Source organism: Lytechinus variegatus, chromosome 14 (genome assembly GCF_018143015.1).
Source record: "Lytechinus variegatus isolate NC3 chromosome 14, Lvar_3.0, whole genome shotgun sequence".
NCBI lineage: Eukaryota > Metazoa > Echinodermata > Echinoidea > Temnopleuroida > Toxopneustidae > Lytechinus > Lytechinus variegatus.
Genome location: NC_054753.1, coordinates 20300406 through 20322340, shown reverse-complemented (window position 1 = coordinate 20322340; position 21935 = coordinate 20300406). Strand labels below are relative to the sequence as shown.

The 21935-nt window shown below is 35.2% G+C and overlaps 1 protein-coding gene across 1 annotated transcript; it reads left to right on the top strand.

Moving 5' to 3' along the window:
• The first annotated feature begins 8610 nt into the window (after window positions 1-8610).
• LOC121427731 (E3 ubiquitin-protein ligase TRIM71-like) lies at window positions 8611-17302 on the top strand. Its single transcript, XM_041624270.1, has 2 exons — window positions 8611-9246; window positions 15173-17302. Exons 1-2 carry the CDS (start codon window positions 8611-8613, stop codon window positions 16538-16540), a joined length of 2004 nt encoding a protein of 667 aa, XP_041480204.1. The 3' UTR covers window positions 16541-17302.
• The last annotated feature ends 4633 nt before the right edge of the window (window positions 17303-21935 follow it).

Sequence of the window (21935 nt, the reverse complement as noted above, 5' to 3'; positions counted from 1 at the left end):
TGATGAGGATAGGGATGGTGGTTGTGATGACGATGATTATTCTTACTATCATTATGAAGGTAGTGTTGTGATGGTATTAATGGTGATAATGATAATAATAGTGGTGGTGAAGATGGTAGCGATGATGATGATGACAGTAGTTTTGAAGATGGTGGTGGTGGTAGTGTTGAGGATGACGACGATGATGATGATGTAGATAGTGGTGGCATGGTGGTGATGAAGATGGTGGTAAAGATGACAGTGATGATAAGTTATAACGGAATACCCACCGTTAATAGGTATGGTGGTGAGAGAAAGATGTGAAGAAGGATAATTGAGACATAAATTGCTTTTGGACGCATGCGATGATTTCAATAAAAATAAAATAACATTATCATGTTTTCCTTGATCTATATATTCATATTCAAAACAGCATATTTATCTCGACTGACATGCGCATAAAATAATCTTTATTTAAAAAATCATTAAACTTAGACAAATATTTCAGATAAGAACTTTTGGTGGATACTTTGATTTAGAAATAAATACTAAATTGGGCCATGTAAGAGAAAGGAACGAAAGAGAGAAAGAGGGGGTGTGAAAGAAAGGGAAAGAGAAATGAAGAAAGAAACAAAGATGGATAGAAAGAAAAAGTATGAAACACAAAAAATGAAGGAGCAAATATGAAAAGAAGAGTAGGAAAGAAACAATAATATCGGTTTTTCGAGGAAATAATTTATAATAAAATAAAACTTGTTTTAAAATTGTGTATGGTGGCGCTATTCCATCTTCTTCAAGGCCCTATATAAATGTTTATATAGGGCCTTGATCTTCTTGAATGGCGTCATTAACATACAAGGTCGTTTATGATTGAGCGCGAAATATGTTCTTGATGATTTAATTTTTTTCCCATCATCGAATCGTAATAAGATAATTGAAAATAAATCATAATTACTCGGATACTGATGTGGCTTACTATAGCAAAAATCTAGTAGAATTTTTATTCATCTCCTGACCTTGTTAATGAGAATATTTGTCATTTATTTAGTCCAACTGTCAACCGATGGGCCGCGAGAAACTACAGATGGAGAATAGAAAACACTATAGTAGGGCCTATATTGGGAGTTGGGAGAGAATACGAGAGGAGTGGATCAGGAATACATGAGATGAAACCCGAGCGAGAATCAGAGATGAGAGAAAGATACAAATATTTTTTAAAATATAATTATCACAACACAAACATTACTGAATAATTTTCTTTTACTCAAACAATATGAAAATGTTCATAGAACCACAATTTAACACAAAAAAAAATTATCAATTCACATACAGACTCAGAACTTTCCGTTAAAGATTTTTGTTCTCGTTACTGAATACGATCTCTCAAAATATGAAATATTAGTCATGTAAACCAACAGAATCTCTTCTTGATAGAGAAACAGAGATGCATACATTATCGAAAATATCAAATAATCTATGCTGGGATTTTTACACATGAAGACAAAAATTATGGAAAAAAATACCCTTTTTTTACATTATCAGATCTCTAAATAATGAAAACAGATTCTGTCTTTTGATAAAGGAAAATTGGAACATTTAAGTCCGGTAACCTAATGAAATATTTTCTTGATAGAGAAAAGGAGATGCATAAAACATTGGAAATATCAAATCATCCATTCTGTGATTTATGCATAGGCCTATGAAGAAAGATAAAAATTGACATTTTTTCTTTTTTAAAAAATAATAAGATATATGAATGAGTTACACAGAATACTGTCTTTTAATAAAGGAAAATTCGAAAATTCATGTCTGGTAACCTAATAAAATATCTTCTTGATAGAGAAATAGAATTGGATGCATAATATATTTGAAAGATATAATCATCCAAATGTGGGATTTTGCACATGAAGACGAAAATGCATAATTTGCACAGAGATACGATCTTGATAATGCCACGCCCTCTATCAACGATATATAACGCGCAGTCAAGTTCAAAGGTAGCTGGGAATACCCAGTTCTATTGTTATAGGATGTTCAAAGTGGGTGTGTTTGACTTGTAGTTGAATTTGTATTGAAGTATGACAATAATATGAAGCTGCATCACTGTGTTATAACTCGAACTTGACGTTTCAACATACATTAGTCCTGATAGACATACATGTATATGTTTATAGTTGGAATTTAGATCTCGTGTTTGTAAATTAATTTAGCGATGGCTGAGAAGTGTGGATCAGAGAAAGCATCAATTCTTCACCGAACCTGATATGTCCATTATGTCTTGATATATTTGTCGAGGCGACGATCTTAACTTCATGTGAACATACATTTTGTAGGCGATGCCTCAAGAAATACGATCTAACCCACCAGGACCTTGATCACATGGTCTGTCCTCTCTGCAGGGAGAACACCAAGTTGTGATCTGCCTAACCGTGTCGATGATCTCCGCTCAATGTCTCCATCAACGGATGCGTAGAGACATGATGTACCAGCCAAGTGTTGAGGGATAAATGCTGTCCTCGAGATGCTCCATGATCTTGACGGTGTGCAAGCTCAAGGAGATGAGTTCATTCTGCACCTGTAATAACTACATAGTGTGTTAAATGTTTGCAATCTCATCAATATCTGTCAGTCTTTGACAAGATCAATGAGATTTCATCAAACAGGATGTATGTCATCAGAAGTTTATCTCACCATTGGTATGGAAACGACAAGTTTCCATCCACAAATCAGAGAACATAGTGTCATTTTCAGGTATTACATGTATATAGTACTTCACAAGTGCGTACTCAGTTCATCATCAAGAATCACAAATGTCAAGAATAGGTTAAACTTGAGCAGGAATTGCGACAGAAGGTGAATTTATTCATAATTATCACAGCAAAATATCGCGTGTATAAATACACTAACACTGGTTCACTAATTAATTACAGTTATGTCGCATTTAGAAGTCTGTATTGTATACGGTGTAAAGTATAATTACAAATCGTCCATTATCTTTATATTAATGTGTAGATGTCTTTCTAAGAATTATTTATGAGAAAATTCAAAAAGATAGATTCCACTATCTTTAATTCTAGATTAACTCAAGGTAAACGTTCATGTTGCTATTCGACTCATATACTATTACAAGTGTTCAGTGCCAGATTTTCTCTGTTTACATTCAAGTATATATGTAACCACGATCGCTTCAGATCCCCCAAATTGACACCATTTATTTGCTTTTTCAAGAACCTTCCAGAAATCTCTATCCCCATTTTGCTCGTTACGATAACACATCGGTGTAAAAAATCCAAACCACCTTTTTTTCGAAATTACATATTGTAATTAAGTGAAAATGGAAGATTGTAAACATTGATCTGGCAAAAAAGAAAAATCCAAACAACTAGCCATTATGTATTTTTATTAGTACAAGTCCGAAAATAGTTCGGTTTCTTTTTTATTGCAAGTTTAAGATCATGAAAGCAGCCTGAAAAAAAAAGAAACGTGCAAAAAAGCAACTCAAACTTTTATGCAATAATTCGAAAGACCTGGTTATCACCTTTAACGTAGAGGGGCAACTCCAGGTCGATTTATGGTAATTTTCTTTTAAGAACATGTAATTGTATTTTGAATTTGATGTATAAATTATTTTTTTCTTGTGTAAATATCACGATTTATATATTATAAATGCATGTTATCGAGTTACTGCTCTCTCATGTGTTAGTCTCTGACATTCTTTTGCGTATAGTTATGACCTATGTTTAGAACGACTCTGTTTATCCATGGGGAAAGAGTATTTTAAAAGTAAATTGATTACAAAACTTATAGTTTTTTAATTTCGGTATAAGGTTTGTTTTATTTAATAATATGTGTTTCTTGACGCCGTGAATGCACCACTATTAGTGACTATGCGTAGCTATTAGATGAATTTATTTTGAATGTATAACCAGTGACATCAGGGCCGGTCAAACGAATTTGAAAGAACAATTCTGATTGGTTCTTATTCAGTCTAGTGAGCAAAATACGCATGCAACGACGATCCTGATTGGCTATTTCATTTAGCGATTAATCGCTAACCTTTGTGTTCTCTCGCCTAGTTAGTTCAACATGAAAAAAAGAGCAAATGGGCGTCATGTTTGGAAATGCACTTCTGGGGCCTGTAACATGAACCTCAACAAGCATCTTAGATGAATATCTCAACGATTGATTGAATTGACTACAATGTACAATTAATCATGAATACCAAGCATACCATCAATCGCCAACTTTTGTGTTACGGGACCATTGTAGACTTAAATGGGAATGCTATAGGTATCGATTATTACCAACTATCTAATATCAAAATATAGAAAAATATTTTTTATATTTTGATATGCTGACTGTAGAATAAATATTTTGTTTTATACTTTAATCAAGAATCACCATAACAGATGAAAGGCGCATAAAGATGCATGATGATATTACATTATACAAAAGCTACATTTTGATATTCGATTGTTTTTCTCTTAGGCCTATATGTATTAGAATGCATATTATATATCAAAGCAAACGAGACAGCAAATGGATATCCGATTATTTTATGAGATATGTAAACGATCAAGATAGAAAAACGAGAGAAAATTGTTCAGAGAGGACAATCTAGAGTTTGGTATTTAAAAACTACCAATGTATATTTGATTAGAATTGAAGTATATCGAGCACATACCGATTATTCCTTTTGAATTGAATCTATGGATTTCTCTTTTCATTAAATTGTAAATATGATAAATTGAATCAAGTCTGGCCAAACTTTGAACATGTTGAATACTAACTAAATAGAACGAGGAGGGGGGGGGGGGGTAGTCGGTGAGAGAGAGAAAGGGAGCGAGAAAATGATTTACTTAAACAACAAAAACTGTTTATCACTAATTTCGGTAAAAAACCCCAAACTTATACATGTATATTTAACATTACCAAATTCTGGTAGAATAATTTTAACAGATAATCACCGAGACACCAACATCAATTCCAAGAGTTTCTATAACAAAAAGGTTGAGGAAGGGGGAGGGGGTGTCATCTCGAATACATTTGTGAATTGCTAATGTGATGGTAATGATGATGATGTTGATGATGGTAATGATGATGGTGATGATGATGATGAGGATGATGTTGATGATGATAGTAATGATGATGATGATGGTAATGATGGTGATGGTGGTGATGATGATGATGGTAATGATGATGGTAATGATGATCATGATAATGATGGCAATGATGACGATATATGATGATGATGGTGATGATAGTGATAAAGTTAATGATGATTACTATGACAGATGATGATGGTGATGAAGATTATTCAAACGATGGTAGTCGTGGTGCATGGTGATAGGGGTGGTGGTGATGATGGCGATGATGACTACGTTGATGACAGTGGTGGCGGTAGTGGTGGTGGTGGTGGTGATGATGGTGGTGGTGATGATGGTGATGGTAATGATGATGATAATCATGATGGCAATGATTATGACGATATAATGATGATGATGGTGATGATAGTGATGAAGATAAAGATGATTACTATGATAGATGGTGATGAAGATTATTCAAATGATGGTAGTCGTGGTGGTGATGATGGCGATGATGACTACATTGATGACAATGGTGGCGGTAGTGGTGGTGGTGGTGATGATAGGGGTGGTGGTTGTGATGACGAAGGTTGTTCTTATTATTACTATCATTATGAATGTATAGTGATTTTCGTGGTGGTGTTATTGATGATGATAACGATAATAGTGGTGGTGAAGATGATAGCGATAATGATGATGACAGTAGTTTTGAAGATGGTGGTGGTGGTAGTGTTGAGGATGATGACGACGACAATGATGATGATGAAGATAATGGTGACATGGTGGTAATGAAGATGGTAGTAAAGATGGTAAAGATAACGATGATGATGGTAATGATGATGATGACGGTGATGATAATAGTTATAACGGAATAACCATCGTTAATACGTATGGTGGTGATAAGCAGAGATAGATGTTAAAGATGATAATTGAGATATAAATTGCTTTTGAACGCACGCGATGAAAATGAAATAAGATTAGGTTTTCCTTGATCTATATTTAGAACAGCAAATTTATCTCGACTGACATGCTCATGACATAATCTTTATCAAAAAAATATTATTAAGATAAGGAAGAACTTTAGGTGGACACTGATTACGAAATAATTATCAAAATGGGCCATGCACGAACGCTCTGTGAGAAAGGAAGGAAAGAGAATGGGAGAGAGAGGGGGAGGGGGAGGAGGGGGGGGGGGGGGGGCTGAAAGAAAGGGAGAAATAATTAAAGAAAGAAACAATGATGGATAGAAAGAAAAAAATAAGAAATTGAAAAATAGAGTAGCAAAGAGGAATAGGAAAGAAACTTCAAAACAATAATATCGGTTTTTCGAAATGATTATTAAGAAAGTAAGACTGGTTTCAAAACTGTGTATGATGGCGCTATTCCAACTTCTTAAACGGTGCTATTGCTTCGGGTACACTATGTGCGTAATATTTTCTTGGTGATTTAAGTCTTTATTTTTTCAACATGGAATCGTGTTAAGTAAGATAATTGACAATAATTCATAATTACATGAATACTGATAGGGCCTACTGTAGCAACAATTTAGTAGAAATTCTATTCATCTCTTGATCATGTTAATGAGAATCTTTGTCATTTATATTGACAGTATTACAGTGGAACTCCAAAGTTAGTAAATCCCACCCCAAAAATGAACATAGTATGTGTTCAGGTTTTGTCATATTTTAGATATGTAATAATGAATTAAGGTGACAAACTTTCAAATACAAGAAAGTTTGTTTCTCTGGGCTCGCTGAACATTGTAGTGCTGTTGTCTATATTCAACACTGAGCATGAAGAAGTACATTTTTGGCAGGGTTCATTTCCATGCACACTTAATACTATTTTATACAAGCTGTTATTATGTAATTATGCTGAGGTAAATGGATTTTGTACTCATACTTTGATTTGTATCTTTATTGGATTTGTAATTGTCATGGAAATGAAAATAAACTTCTTGAATCTTGACTAACTTTCTACAAGGAACAGTGTACAAGGAACGGGTCCGGAGCCACTTTTTAAGGTATTAAAAAAACAAAGCTAGGAAAACATACAAAGAAAGTACCCCCGAACAAACATACATGTAGAAAAAAATTAAAAGGAAAGAAGGAACAAACAAAGACAACAAGAAACATTGATAAAGACACCCTTACTACAAGAAAACAAAATGAAAAAAGATAGTAAAATACACAAACAAAGAAAAAAAATAAAACACAGAAAGAAATAAAGAGAGAGAGAGAGAGATAGAGAGAGGGAGGGAGAGGGGGAGTTGTGAGAGAATATAAGATGAGTGGATCAGGAGTACATGAGATGAAACCTGAGCGAGAATCAGAGATGAGAGAGAGATACAAATATTTTTTTTTAGATAGAATTATCACAACACAAACATTACTGACTAATTTTCTTTTACTCAAACAATGTAAAAAAGCATAAAACCACAATTTTACAAAACAATATCAATCGACATACAGACTCAGAATTTTCCATTGAAGATTTTTGTTCTTGCTACCGAATAAGATCTCTTAAAAATAGACCATTTAAGTTAGGTTGCCTCATAGAATCATTTCTTGATAGAGAAATAGAGATACAAACAATATTGAAATTATAAAATCATCCATGCTGGAATTTTTACACAAAGTCATGGTAACAAAAAATACTTTTGTTTACATAATCAGATATTTAAATGATGAAAACAGATTCTGTCTGTCTTTAAAGAAAAAAATGGAACATTTAAGTCGGGTAACCTAATAAAATGTTTTCTTGATAGAGAAAAAGAGATGCATAAAATATTGGAAATATCAAATCATCCATTCCGGGATTTTTGCATATATGAATGAAAAAAACATGGACAATTGACTCTTTTTGTGTTTTTACATGATAAGATCTCTCAATGAGTTACACAGAATACTGTTTTTTAATAAAGGAAAATTCGAAAATTCAAGTCAGGTAACCTAATAAAATATCTTCTTGATAGAGAAATATAATTGCATGCATACAATATTTGAAGGATACAATCACCCATTGTGGGATTTTACACATATACACGAAAATGCCTGACACCTCTTATCGATGAATAAATACAAAACGCGCAGTCAAGTTCAAAGGTAGTTGATACTACCCAGTCTGATAGGCAGCGGATGCGGGGGGGGGGGACGGGGAGACGTGTCCCCCGAAATTTGAGGTGGGGGACGACCCCCCCTAATTCTTAGTTGCTAACTTTTTTTTGCTCGTCATTTTTTCTTTCCTGCGTCACCCCCTAAATGTTTTGGTTGATGGCCTTTTTTTCCTTGTCAAAGATATTTGGTGGTCCCCTAAAATGTTTGGCTTCCGCCGCTAATGCCCGGTTCCATTGTTTTAAAGCGTTCAAAGAGGGTGTGTCTGACTTGTAGTTGAATTTGTATTGAAGTACAATAATAGTATGAAGCTGGGATGCTAGATCACTGCGTATTAACACGAACTGGACGTTTCAATATACATCAGTACTGAAAGACATATATGCTTTATATTCGTTGGAATTTAAATCTCGTGTTCGTAAATTGATTTAGCGATGGCTGAGAAGTGTGAATCAGACAAAGTTTCAAGCTCTTCATCGAATCTGATATGTCCATTATGCCTTGATATATTTGTCGAAGCGACAATCTTAACTTCATGTGGACACACATTTTGTAGGAGATGCCTCAAGAAATACGATCTAACCCACCAGGACCTTGATCACATGGTCTGTCCTCTCTGCAGGGAGATCACCAAGTTGTCCGTCAACCGTGTCGATGATCTCCGCCTCAATGTCTCCATAAACGGATGCGTAGACGATTACCACGCCAAGTGTGGAGGGATGAATGCTGTCCTTGAGAATTGCCAGAAATGCACCGCTTGCAAGTCTCTGAAAGACGCTGTATCATTCTGCAAAACATGTAATTATTACATGTGTAGTGAGTGCTTACATTGTCATCAACATCTTACAGTCGTCTTCGAAGGTCATGAGATTGTATCCATGGATGATGTCATCGAAGGGAAGGTCAGCATTGGTCATTTATTCGAAAAGTGTTCCATCCACAAACAAGAGAACAAAGATATGTTTTGTGAGGATTGTAAGGTCCACGTCTGTCACAAGTGCGTACTCGTTGATCATCAAAATCACAAAATCAAGAACCAGGTTAACTTTGAGCAGGAGTTGCGACGGAAGGTAAATTTATTCATAACCATCACAGTAAAAACTGTTTAAAAATACATATCGCTGTTTAATATTTGAGCCTTACAGTAGTTGTTTAGAAGTGTAAACAACCTTGCTTATTTTTTTTTTAGAATCAAATATCAAATTCAAACTGTGCTTATTAACATTTTTTAATCACTTGCGTATTCTATTAAACAACTACCTGTAGGATTGAACACCATTGTATAGAAAAATTAACAACATTTTATACACACATTTTATGCAAGGCTATTTTCTATTGAAAGTTAGATTGAGAATTAAATGTTTAAGCTCAAACTTTGCGGTTTAAGAGATTAAATTATTTAAATTAGTTCTGTGAGTTTTAACAGCTTGCATATAAATTTCAAACAGTATTTTTACTGCGTAAAAAGGTAGATTTGGTATGTATGGTTATACACTGATATCAAATATTGAGGGTGATCTTTGATATCGAGAAGAATAAAGAGCAATTATAGTTTTTGATAATGATTATGATTGTGAGGACGATAATAATGAAAATAATTGGACTATTACTACTAGTGCTACTACTACTAGTACTACATCTACTACTACTACTACTACTACTACTACTACTACTACTACTACTGCTGCTGCTGCTGCTACTACTACTACTACTACTGCTACTACTACTACTAGTACTACTACTACTTCTACTACTACTACTACCACCACTACTACTACCACTACCACTACTACTACTACTACTACTACTACTACTACTACTACTACTACTACTACTACTACTACTACTACTTCTACTACTACTACTACTACTACTACTACTACTACTACTACTACTACTACTACTACTACTAGTACTACTACTACTTCTACTACTACTACTACTACTACTACTACTACCACCACCACCACTACTACTACTACTACTATTACTACTACTAGTAGTAGTACTACTTCTCCTTCTACTACTACCACCAGGGGCGGTTCCAGCCTCTGCCAATGGGGGGGAGCCCGATTTTTTTTCACCTATATTTTCCCCGAACGGTCGCTCAAAGTTGATTGTTTCTTTGAAAGGGTTGTCCCATGCAGTGGCGTAATGAGCCAAAAAATTGAGGGGGCTCGAAATGGCGTATCGCGTAAAATTGATAAGAAGTAATATTACATGTATATTTCACCCTTTTCCCTTTCCTATTCTCTTTTTTTCGTGATCGTGATTTTTTTTTTTGGGGGGGGGGGCAAAACGCACATATCCTAACAGTAATTTCTTAGCTTTATTCTTATGTAATAATTTCATAAGCTCTATTAAAATAGTGTGAGCGCGAAGTGCGAGTTAACAATTTTGAAATTTCACGTATTTTGTCCTGAAAATTCATTTGAACATTTTGGGCAGTGTTTGTAAACTTGAAGAAGATGCGTATGTGACTAGATAATTACTGCGAACGCGAAAAGCGAGCAGATATTTTTTATAATGCGTTCTGGCCTTCTCGAAGAGGGACCTGTTAAAGACAATTTGCAGTTAGCCATATACATATTTCAATGATTATATAATGCGAGCGCGAAGCGCGAGCTGAAATTTTTTGACGTTCCGGCCTAAAAAAATAAGGTTTTATGCATTTTTTGTAATCATGAATGATATAAGTATTATAACCAAACAATCGATGTGAGCGCGAAGAACAAGCGGAAAGAAAAATTTGATTTCAAACTTAAAAATGTGACACTCTCTTCATGTTTTGTAAATCATGAAAAAATGGGTATAACTTGATATCATCCTACATTAATAATGCGAGCGCAAAGGGTGAGCAGAAAATTTTTGATATTCTGATCTGACACTGGATATATAGGCTCATAATGATTGAAAGAGAGAACAAGCTGCGTATCTGAATAAACATGCTTGCGCGTGTTTCAGATTTCGACCTAGAATCTGGGCATTCTAAATACCTTTTTCATCATGAAAATCAATAAAGCGAGCGCGAACCTCGAGCTTAAAATATTTGATATTCCAATCTGAAAAAAGGTCAAATTAAGCTCTGTATTTCAAGCACTTTGTAGGAAAAATATGAGGTGGATATGAATCACAGTTAAAAAAAGATCTGATATGTTTCATTATTATTAGTTTTGACATAGGGCAGGGACATTCTAAGATCATTATGTCATCATATTTTTGATAAACTGTCATGAAATGGGGATTTTTAGTAGTTTGTTATATAATTAATATTGAGATACACAAATCAAATCACCAATCAACATGCGAGCGTGCAGCGCTAGCTATTACGTTTTGGCAATTTGACCTGAATAGGGATATTTGAAAACTTTATGGAATGCAGAAAAATAATAGCTACCTGACAAATCAAATTTTGCGAGCGCGCAGCGCGAGCAGAAAATGTTAATATTCAGAAGATAAAACAAATTCTTGCAGAGCACTTTTTAAAAATCAATCTGTAAATGAAATAAAATAATTAAAGTTTGAATATCCGAGCTGAAATATGTTTTGTATATTGACTACAAAATTTGATATTTAAGTTCCATATTGAGCAAAATATATTAATCCCCTAAAAGGCAATGCGAGCGCGAAGCGCGAGCGAAAATTTTATACTGTACAGTGGCATGAAATATTCTTTCCACTCATCTTATTTTATTCATTCGCCTTCCTCCTCTCTGATGTTCCCCCTTCTTTTTTCTTCATTCTTTTCCCTTCTTTTTCCTTTTTTTCTTTCTTTCCCCCTTTTTTCTTTTTTTTTGCTCCGCCAATAGGGGGGGGGGGGGGGGGGCCGGGCCCCTTGGGCCCCCCTGGATCCTCCTATGACTACCACTACTACTACTACTACTACTACCACCACCACTAATAACTAATGATAATAATATTTTTAATAAAAAACTAAAATAGTGATAATCATTATTATGATAATAATGGATGCTGCTGATTACACAATGATAATGATTATAATTTGTAATACCATCATCAATATTATAACTGTTGCATCTAATCCAGTTGTTCTTTATTCTTTATGTGAATTACAGTGATGCTTACTATCGTTATTGTTTCAATGTGACATGCAATTTATGGATATATGTGGTCTCTTTTCGAGCTTATTCAGAATATTGTCTGTTACTCTGTGTGATTTACTTTCGTTTCGTATATAATTTGTTGTTTTATCATTTAAGGATCCAAATCTAACTCGCTGTGTTTACTGACTTTACTTATCACACTTTCAATTCATATAGGTGACAGGCCTTGCCCAACGCTGTGCCGACAAGAAAGCAGAGCTGGAGCTACTACTACTACTAGTACTACTACTACTTCTACTACTACTACTACTACTACTACTACTACTACTACTACTACTACTACTACTACTACTACTACTACTACTACTACTACTGCTGCTACTACTACTACTACTACTACTACTACTACTACTACTACTACTACCACCACTACTACTACCACTACCACTACTACTACTACTACTACTACTACTACTACTACTACTACTACTACTACTACTACTACTACTACTACTACTACTACTACTACTACTACTACTACTACTACTACTACTACTACTACTACTACTACTACTACTACTACTACTTCTACTACTACTACTACTACTACTACTACCACCACCACCACTACTACTACTACTACTATTACTACTACTAGTAGTAGTACTACTACTTCTACTTCTACTACTACCACCAGGGGCGGTTCCAGCCTCTGCCAATGGGGGGGAGCCCGATTTTTTTTCACCTATATTTTCCCCGAACGGTCGCTCAAAGTTGATTGTTTCTTTGAAAGGGTTGTCCCATGCAGTGGCGTAATGAGCCAAAAAATTGAGGGGGCTCGAAATGGCGTATCGCGTAAAATTGATAAGAAGTAATATTACATGTATATTTCACCCTTTTCCCTTTCCTATTCTCTTTTTTTCGTGATCGTGATTTTTTTTTTTTTTTGGGGGGGGGCAAAACGCACATGTCCTAACAGTAATTTCTTAGCTTTATTCTTATGTAATAATTTCATAAGCTCTATTAAAATAGTGTGAGCGCGAAGTGCGAGTTAACAATTTTGAAATTTCACGTATTTTGTCCTGAAAATTCATTTGAACATTTTGGGCAGTGTTTGTAAACTTGAAGAAGATGCGTATGTGACTAGATAATTACTGCGAACGCGAAAAGCGAGCAGATATTTTTTATAATGCGTTCTGGCCTTCTCGAAGAGGGACCTGTTAAAGACAATTTGCAGTTAGCCATATACATATTTCAATGATTATATAATGCGAGCGCGAAGCGCGAGCTGAAATTTTTTGACGTTCCGGCCTAAAAAAATAAGGTTTTATGCATTTTTTGTAATCATGAATGATATAAGTATTATAACCAAACAATCGATGTGAGCGCGAAGAACAAGCGGAAAGAAAAATTTGATTTCAAACTTAAAAATGTGACACTCTCTTCATGTTTTGTAAATCATGAAAAAATGGGTATAACTTGATATCATCCTACATTAATAATGCGAGCGCAAAGGGTGAGCAGAAAATTTTTGATATTCTGATCTGACACTGGATATATAGGCTCATAATGATTGAAAGAGAGAACAAGCTGCGTATCTGAATAAACATGCTTGCGCGTGTTTCAGATTTCGACCTAGAATCTGGGCATTCTAAATACCTTTTTCATCATGAAAATCAATAAAGCGAGCGCGAACCTCGAGCTTAAAATATTTGATATTCCAATCTGAAAAAAGGTCAAATTAAGCTCTGTATTTCAAGCACTTTGTAGGAAAAATATGAGGTGGATATGAATCACAGTTAAAAAAAGATCTGATATGTTTCATTATTATTAGTTTTGACATAGGGCAGGGACATTCTAAGATCATTATGTCATCATATTTTTGATAAACTGTCATGAAATGGGGATTTTTAGTAGTTTGTTATATAATTAATATTGAGATACACAAATCAAATCACCAATCAACATGCGAGCGTGCAGCGCTAGCTATTACGTTTTGGCAATTTGACCTGAATAGGGATATTTGAAAACTTTATGGAATGCAGGAAAAGTAATAGCTACCTGACGAATCAAATTTTGCGAGCGCGCAGCGCGAGCAGAAAATGTTAATATTCAGAAGATAAAACAAATTCTTGCAGAGCACTTTTTAAAAATCAATCTGTAAATGAAATAAAATAATTAAAGTTTGAATATCCGAGCTGAAATATGTTTTGTATATTGACTACAAAATTTGATATTTAAGTTCCATATTGAGCAAAATATATTAATCCCCTAAAAGGCAATGCGAGCGCGAAGCGCGAGCGAAAATTTTATACTGTACAGTGGCATGAAATATTCTTTCCACTCATCTTATTTTATTCATTCGCCTTCCTCCTCTCTGATGTTCCCCCTTCTTTTTTCTTCATTCTTTTCCCTTCTTTTTCCTTTTTTTCTTTCTTTCCCCCTTTTTTCTTTTTTTTGCTCCGCCAATAGGGGGGGGGGGGGCCGGGCCCCTTGGGCCCCCCTGGATCCGCCTATGACTACCACTACTACTACTACTACCACCACCACTAATAACTAATGATAATAATATTTTTAATAAAAAACTAAAATAGTGATAATCATTATTATGATAATAATGGATGCTGCTGATTACACAATGATAATGATTATAATTTGTAATACCATCATCAATATTATAACTGTTGCATCTAATCCAGTTGTTCTTTATTCTTTATGTGAATTACAGTGATGCTTACTATCGTTATTGTTTCAATGTGACATGCAATTTATGGATATATGTGGTCTCTTTTCGAGCTTATTCAGAATATTGTCTGTTACTCTGTGTGATTTACTTTCGTTTCGTATATAATTTGTTGTTTTATCATTTAAGGATCCAAATCTAACTCGCTGTGTTTACTGACTTTACTTATCACACTTTCAATTCATATAGGTGACAGGCCTTGCCCAACGCTGTGCCGACAAGAAAGCAGAGCTGGAGAAGAACATTCAGAACATAGAAATACAACGTCATGAGGTACACACTGCAGTGCAGACACTACTAGATGATGTCAGGCAAGCCTACAGCATCAAGGCCAAGGAGCTGGAAGAAAATCTTCGAAATCTCACCGACCAAATACATGCCTTACATAATAGTTTTGATGACGACCTCGACGTCTTGAAGTTAAAAGATCGACAGAGGATCAAGAGTATTTGTAGTTCAATTACTTTGGTAGATAATGACAGACTAGGTCATCTTGAGACAGACACTCTATCTGCTCATACCTTGCTCTGTGAGGAGCTGGATACCATGCTGAAGGAGGTTACTGATCACACTTCTGCGGAAGCTATTAAGAAGAAAGCACAGGAGAAGAGGTTCAAACCAGCAGATGATACTCGTCTTGACCTCGGGAGCATTTCAGAATATACTGATCACACTTCTGCGGAAGCTATTAAGAAGAAAGCACAGGAGAAGAGGTTCAAACCTGCAGACGACACTCGTCTTGACCTCGGGAGTATTTCAGGACCAGATCCCAAGATGGAAGTCATTCAGCGTGTTGCTCTACGGGGAGAGATGTCCGGTATGGCAAGGCACTCCCATAGCACTGTCGCTATCGTGTATGGGGATTATGCACAAGGTATTGATATCATTGATTCAAATGGTGGTAAGCAGCGATATAGTAACATATCAGCCTTAAGTGACATGAAATGTTATGATCTGATGTTGCAACGGGACGGGGCGTTATGCGTGTCCACTGATACTACAGAAGCCCACATCTACTCTCGCCTTGGCTCTAGGAAAGCAACAATCCACGTGAGAAACAATGGAATTTATGTCAGAGTTAACAGAAGTCCATCAGATGAAATCATCATTACTAACTATAGAAAACAAGTCTATATCTATGACCCGACAGGATCCACTCTTAAACACACTGTTCAAACAAAGCACTATACGAGGCAGGCATCTACCACCAGGACGGGTTTGATCGTCACGAGTTCATGTTGGGACGATCCAAGGGTGGTGACGGTCTATGACAGGGATGGGAATGCTGGTGAGTCTCTACAAGCTCCATGGAGTGTCTACCTGTTTGCTGCAGTGGATGAGCAGGACAGGGTGTATGTAGCGAGTGTTGATAGGAAGAATAGTAGCGTCGTGATCAGGCTCTATGATCTTGATGGTCTGAACCTGAAGGAAAGAGTTGAATTCAAAGCACTTGATATGACATTGAAAGATTATTGGTCTTTCTTAGTTTCCCTCTCCCCAGACATGCTCGCCTGTGCTTGTGGTAAAAATTTATATTTCATCAAGGTATCACTGTAATCCACGTTATATCGCACCATGTAGTATGGGGACTGACGTGCTTTCATCCTGCTACAATACAAATTTACTTTAACACGTGTCGATATTCAGTATTACATGTATATTACTTACCATGTGATATCTTCATCCAATGATAGAATCACTTAATGTGATATACTACTGATAATAATAATAATAATAATTAAAGATTTGTATAGCGCACATAATTGTCCATGACACTCAAGGCGCACAATTAACTTATATAAAACAGAAATGAAATAAATAAATACAAAAAAATTGAACAAACTGACAAGAAATTACAATGGTTTAGTATAAATTAGTGAACAGGTGGAGATGTGAATATATAATTTATATTCATTTTCTAATATATGCGTATTTAAATACAAACTTTATCTCAATTATTATATACATAATATTGCATATAGGAATGTATTGTATACGGTGTAAAGTATAATTACAAATCGTCCATTATCGTTATATTAATGTGTAAAGTCTTTATAAGAATTATTTAGAGAAAATTCATAAAGATAGATTCCACTATCTTTAATTCTAGATTAACTTAAACGTTCAATTGCTATTCGACTCATATACTCAAGTGTTCAGTGCCAGATTTTCTCTGTTTACATTCAAGTATATATGTAACCACGATCGCTTTAGATCCCCCAAATTGACACCATTTATTTGCTTTTTCAAGAACATTCCAGCAATCTCTATCCCCAAAAGTTCGGTTTCTTTTTCATTGCAAGTTTAAGATCATGAAAGCAGCCTGAAAAAAAGCAACCCAAACTTCTATGCAATAATTCGAAAGACCTGGTTATCACCTTTAACGTAGAGGGGCAACTCCAGGTCGATTTGTGGTAATTTTCTTTTAAGAACATGTAATTGTACTTTGAATTTGATGTATAAATTATTTTTTCTTGTGTAAATATCACGATTTATATATTATAAATGCATGTTATCGAGTTACTGCTCTCTCAGAGGTTAGTCTCTGACATTCTCTTGTGTATAGTTATGACCTATGTTTAGAACGACTCTGTTTATCCACGGGGAAAGAGTATTTTAAAAGGAAATTGATTACAAAATTTAAGGCTTTATAATTTCGGCATAAGGTTTGTATTATTTTATAACACATGTTTCCTGACGCCATGAATGAATCACTATTAGTGACTATGCGTAGCTATGAGATGAATTTATTTTAAATGTATAACCAATGACATCAGCGTCCCGTAGCACATTATTTGAAAGAACAATTCTGATTGGTTCCTATTCAGTCTAGTGAGCAAAATACGCATGCAACGACGATCTTGATAGGCTATTTCATTTAGCGATTAATCGCTAACCTTTGTGTTATCTCGCCTAGTTAGTTCAACATGAAAAAGAGCAAATGGAGCTCATGTTTTGAAATGAACGTCTGGGGCCTGTTACACGAACCTTAACAATCATCTTAGATGAATATCTCTACGATTGATTGAATTGACTACAATGTACAATTAATCATGAATACCAATTGCATACGATCAATCGCCAACTTTTGTGTTACGGGACCCTTGTAGACTTATACATTATACTGTATAAATGGGAATGGTATAGGTATCGATTACCAGCAACTATCCAGAAAATATAGAAAACTTTTTATCTCTTGATATGCTGACAGTAGAATGAATATCTTGTTTACTTAAATAAAGAATCACCTTTACAGAAAAAGGCCCCTATAGTTGCGAATCATTACTACATTATACATAGGCTACATTTTATATTCGACTGTTTTATTCTCTTCGGCCAATATGTATTAGAATGCATTTAGCAAACCCAAAAGTAAAAACAATTGAAACAAAACAGATATCCGATCATTTTATGAGATATGTAAACGGTGAAGATAGAAAACGAGGGAAAATTATTCCGAGAGGACAATCTAGAGTTTACTATCTAAAAAATGCATATTTGATTAAAATTGAAGTATATCGAGCACATACCGATTATTCCTCTTGAATTGAATCTATGGATTTCTCTTTTCATTAAATTGTAAATATGATAAAATTGTATTAAATCTGGTCAAACTTTGAGCATGTTGAATACTAACTAAATAGAACGAGGAGGGGGGGGGGGGTAGTCGGTGAGAGAGAGAAGTGAGAAGATGATTTACTTAAAAACCAAGAACTGCTTATCACTAATTTCGGTAAAAAACACCAAACTTATACATGTACATGTATATTCAACACTACCAAATTCTGGTAGAATAATTTAACAGATAATCACCGAGACACCAACATCAATTCTAAGAGTTTCTGTAAAAAAAAGGTTGAGGAAGGGGGGGGGTGTCATCTCGAATACATTTGTGAATTGATAATGTGATGGTAATGATTATGATAGATGATGTGATGATGGTGATGATGGTGAGGATGATAGTAATGATGATGATGATGATGACGACGATATTATGATGATGATGGTGATGATAGTGATGAAGATGATGATGATAATGATGGCAATGATGACGATATTATGATGATGATGGTGATGAAGATTATTCAAATGATGGTAGTCGTGGTGGTGATGGGGGTGGTCTTGATAATGGCGATGATGACTATGATAATGACAATGGTGGCGGCGGTAGTGGTGGTGGTGATGAGGATAGGGATGGTGGTTGTGATGACGATGATTATTATTACTATCATTATGAAGGTAGTGTTGTGATGGTATTAATGGTGATAATGATAATAATAGTGGTGGTGAAGATGGTAGCGATGATGATGATGACAGTAGTTTTGAAGATGGTGGTGGTGGTAGTGTTGAGGATGACGACGATGATGATGATGATGAAGATAGGGGTGGCATGGTGGTGATGAAGATGGTGGTAAAGATGACAGTGATGATAAGTTATAACGGAATAACCATCGTTAATACGTATGGTGGTGAGAGATAGATGTGAAGAAGGATAATTGAGATATAAATTGCTTTGGGACGCGATGATCATAATGAAAATAAAATAAGATTATAATGTTTTCATTGATCTATTTACATGTATATTCCAAACAGCAAATTTATCTCAACTGACATGCGACCAGTGTGTTGGTAGTTGGTAGTCAGTTGGTAGAGCGTCCGTCTCACAACCGGGAGGTCGGGGGTTCAAACCGCGTCAGACCAAAAGACGTTAAAAGATGGGGGTTGCTGCTACCGTGTTTGGCGTTCAACGATTAAATAGAGCCTCGTCGATCTGGCGCTGCACAGCGGCTGCGGGGCCCACGATCAATTGGGCAAAGCAAATTTTCGGAGTATTTCATTGCATGTCTATTTCGAACAATAAATTATGGATTTTCATAAAATAACCTTTTATGAAACAAATCATCAAACTTGAATAAATATTGAAGTTAAGGAAAAAAATCTAGGTAGACACTTTGATTTAGAAATTAAAAACACCTAGGGGAGAAAGGAAAGAAAAAGAATGTGGGGGAGAGAGAGAGGAGGGGGGGGGGGGTTAACGAAAGGGAGAAAGAATCAAAGAAAAGAAGTAAGAAATAAAAAAAAAATAAAATTGAAAAGAAGAGTCGGAAAGAAACATCAAAACAATAATATCGGTTTTTCGAAATGATTATTAAGAAAGTAAGACTGGTTTCAAAACTGTGTATGATGGCGCTATTCTATCTTCTTAAACGGTGGCATTACTTTTGGTACACTATGTGCGTAATAGGTTCTTGGTGATTTAAGTCTTTTTTTTCATCATGGAATCGTTTTAAGATAATTGACAATAAATCATAATTACTCGGATACTGATAGGGCCTACTATAGCAACAGTTTAGTAGTGATTCTATTCATCTCTTGACCATGTTAATAAAAATCTTTGACATTTATCTTGACAGTGTTACAGTGGAGCTCTAAAGTCAGTGAATCCTATCAAAAATAAACATGATTATGTATTTAGAATGTTCAAGTCCTGCCATTTTTTTTTTAGATATCTATTAATGAATTGATTCGATAAACTATCAAATTCAGTAAAGTTTGTTGATGACTCGCTGTACATTCTACATTTAACACTCAGCATGAAGAACTGCATTTTGTGGTGGGTTCACCAACTTTTGAGAAGGAATTGTGTACAAGGAAGGGGAGCCACTATTACTAAGGTATTAAAAAATAAACAAAGCTAGAAAAATGTTCAAAGAAAGAACAACACAAAACGCAAACAAACACAGAAAAACTTTAAAAGGAAAGAAAGAACGGAAAAAAGAGAGACAGAAATATTAAGAAGCATTAAAAAAAGTACGACTAGAAAACAGAATGAAAAGACAGAAAAATACACAAAGAAAAAAATAAATACAGACAAAAGGAAATAAAACAGAGAGAGTGGGAAAATCGGGTGAGAGAAAGGGAGAGAGAGAGAGGGAGGGGGTATATAAAGAGAGAGAGAGAGTCCGAGAGGCAATCAGAGAGGAAGGGGGAGGTATATACAGAGAGAGAGAGATAGGGAGGGGGGGGGGGGATGATCACTTTAAGCATTGTCTGACGTGTAGGGAAAGTTATTACACGCATACGATTGTCAAAAAAAATCAACCGAAATAGAATTCCAAATATTTGGAGGGCACGTCCTATTGTGCCCCAACCTTATTGTTTATTCATTCATTTATTTATCTATTTATTTCATTTTATCATATTTTATTCCACATTTTATTTTTTTTAATTTATCTATTATCATTATAATTTTTTTATTTTTATTTTTTTTTTTTTGGGGGGGGGGGGTGGGGGACTTGTCCCCTCCCCCTAGTTTGACCACCACTAACTGAGGCGCGGCTTTATAGAGCCGCGCCTCAGTTAGCACGGTGTAAATGTAAATGGGTGTTTTGAGGCCCCACCCGTACCTTAACAAAAGACATTAATGAATATCGACAATATGTATGCATGTACACATATTGAGTAATGCAGTATCCCATTCATGTCTTCAAGTTCTCTAAGAATATGCAAATTTTAGAACATTTACATTCATGCACTATCACAATGCTGGTAAAGTAAGCAAATGAATTTCCCCACTTTCAGTATAATTCCTTGATCTCCCACCCCTGTTTCCGATAAATTACAATAACGCTGTAAAAAAAAATTGTTATAGGAAAAACAAGACACACAAAAGGCACTACCTCCTTCCTCTTCAAAACGGTTTTTCCGGTTTTAACCTATTTTTGCGAACACGAATATACTTCAAAACGGCAACATTAATTAAAGGGATTCTACCTACTGGTATTGAAAGAAAATTACTTTTATTGCGTCGCTACCTCGCTATAAGCTGGCTTGCCAAAATGGAATTATTGTTATCACCCTAGTGTTACCCAATTTAAACTCGGCATCAAAAATATAAAAAGGGGCATGTTATTAAGTAAACAACCATTAAGCATCCTCAGCTGGCAAAAAG

Coding starts and splice junctions, on each gene's coding strand:
- LOC121427731 (XM_041624270.1), top strand. CDS start 8,611: ATGGCTGAGAAGTGTGAATCAGACAAAGTTTCAAGCTCTTCATCGAAT. Junction 9,247..15,172: donor AGCAGGAGTTGCGACGGAAG/GTAAATTTATTC, acceptor CAATTCATATAG/GTGACAGGCCTTGCCCAACG.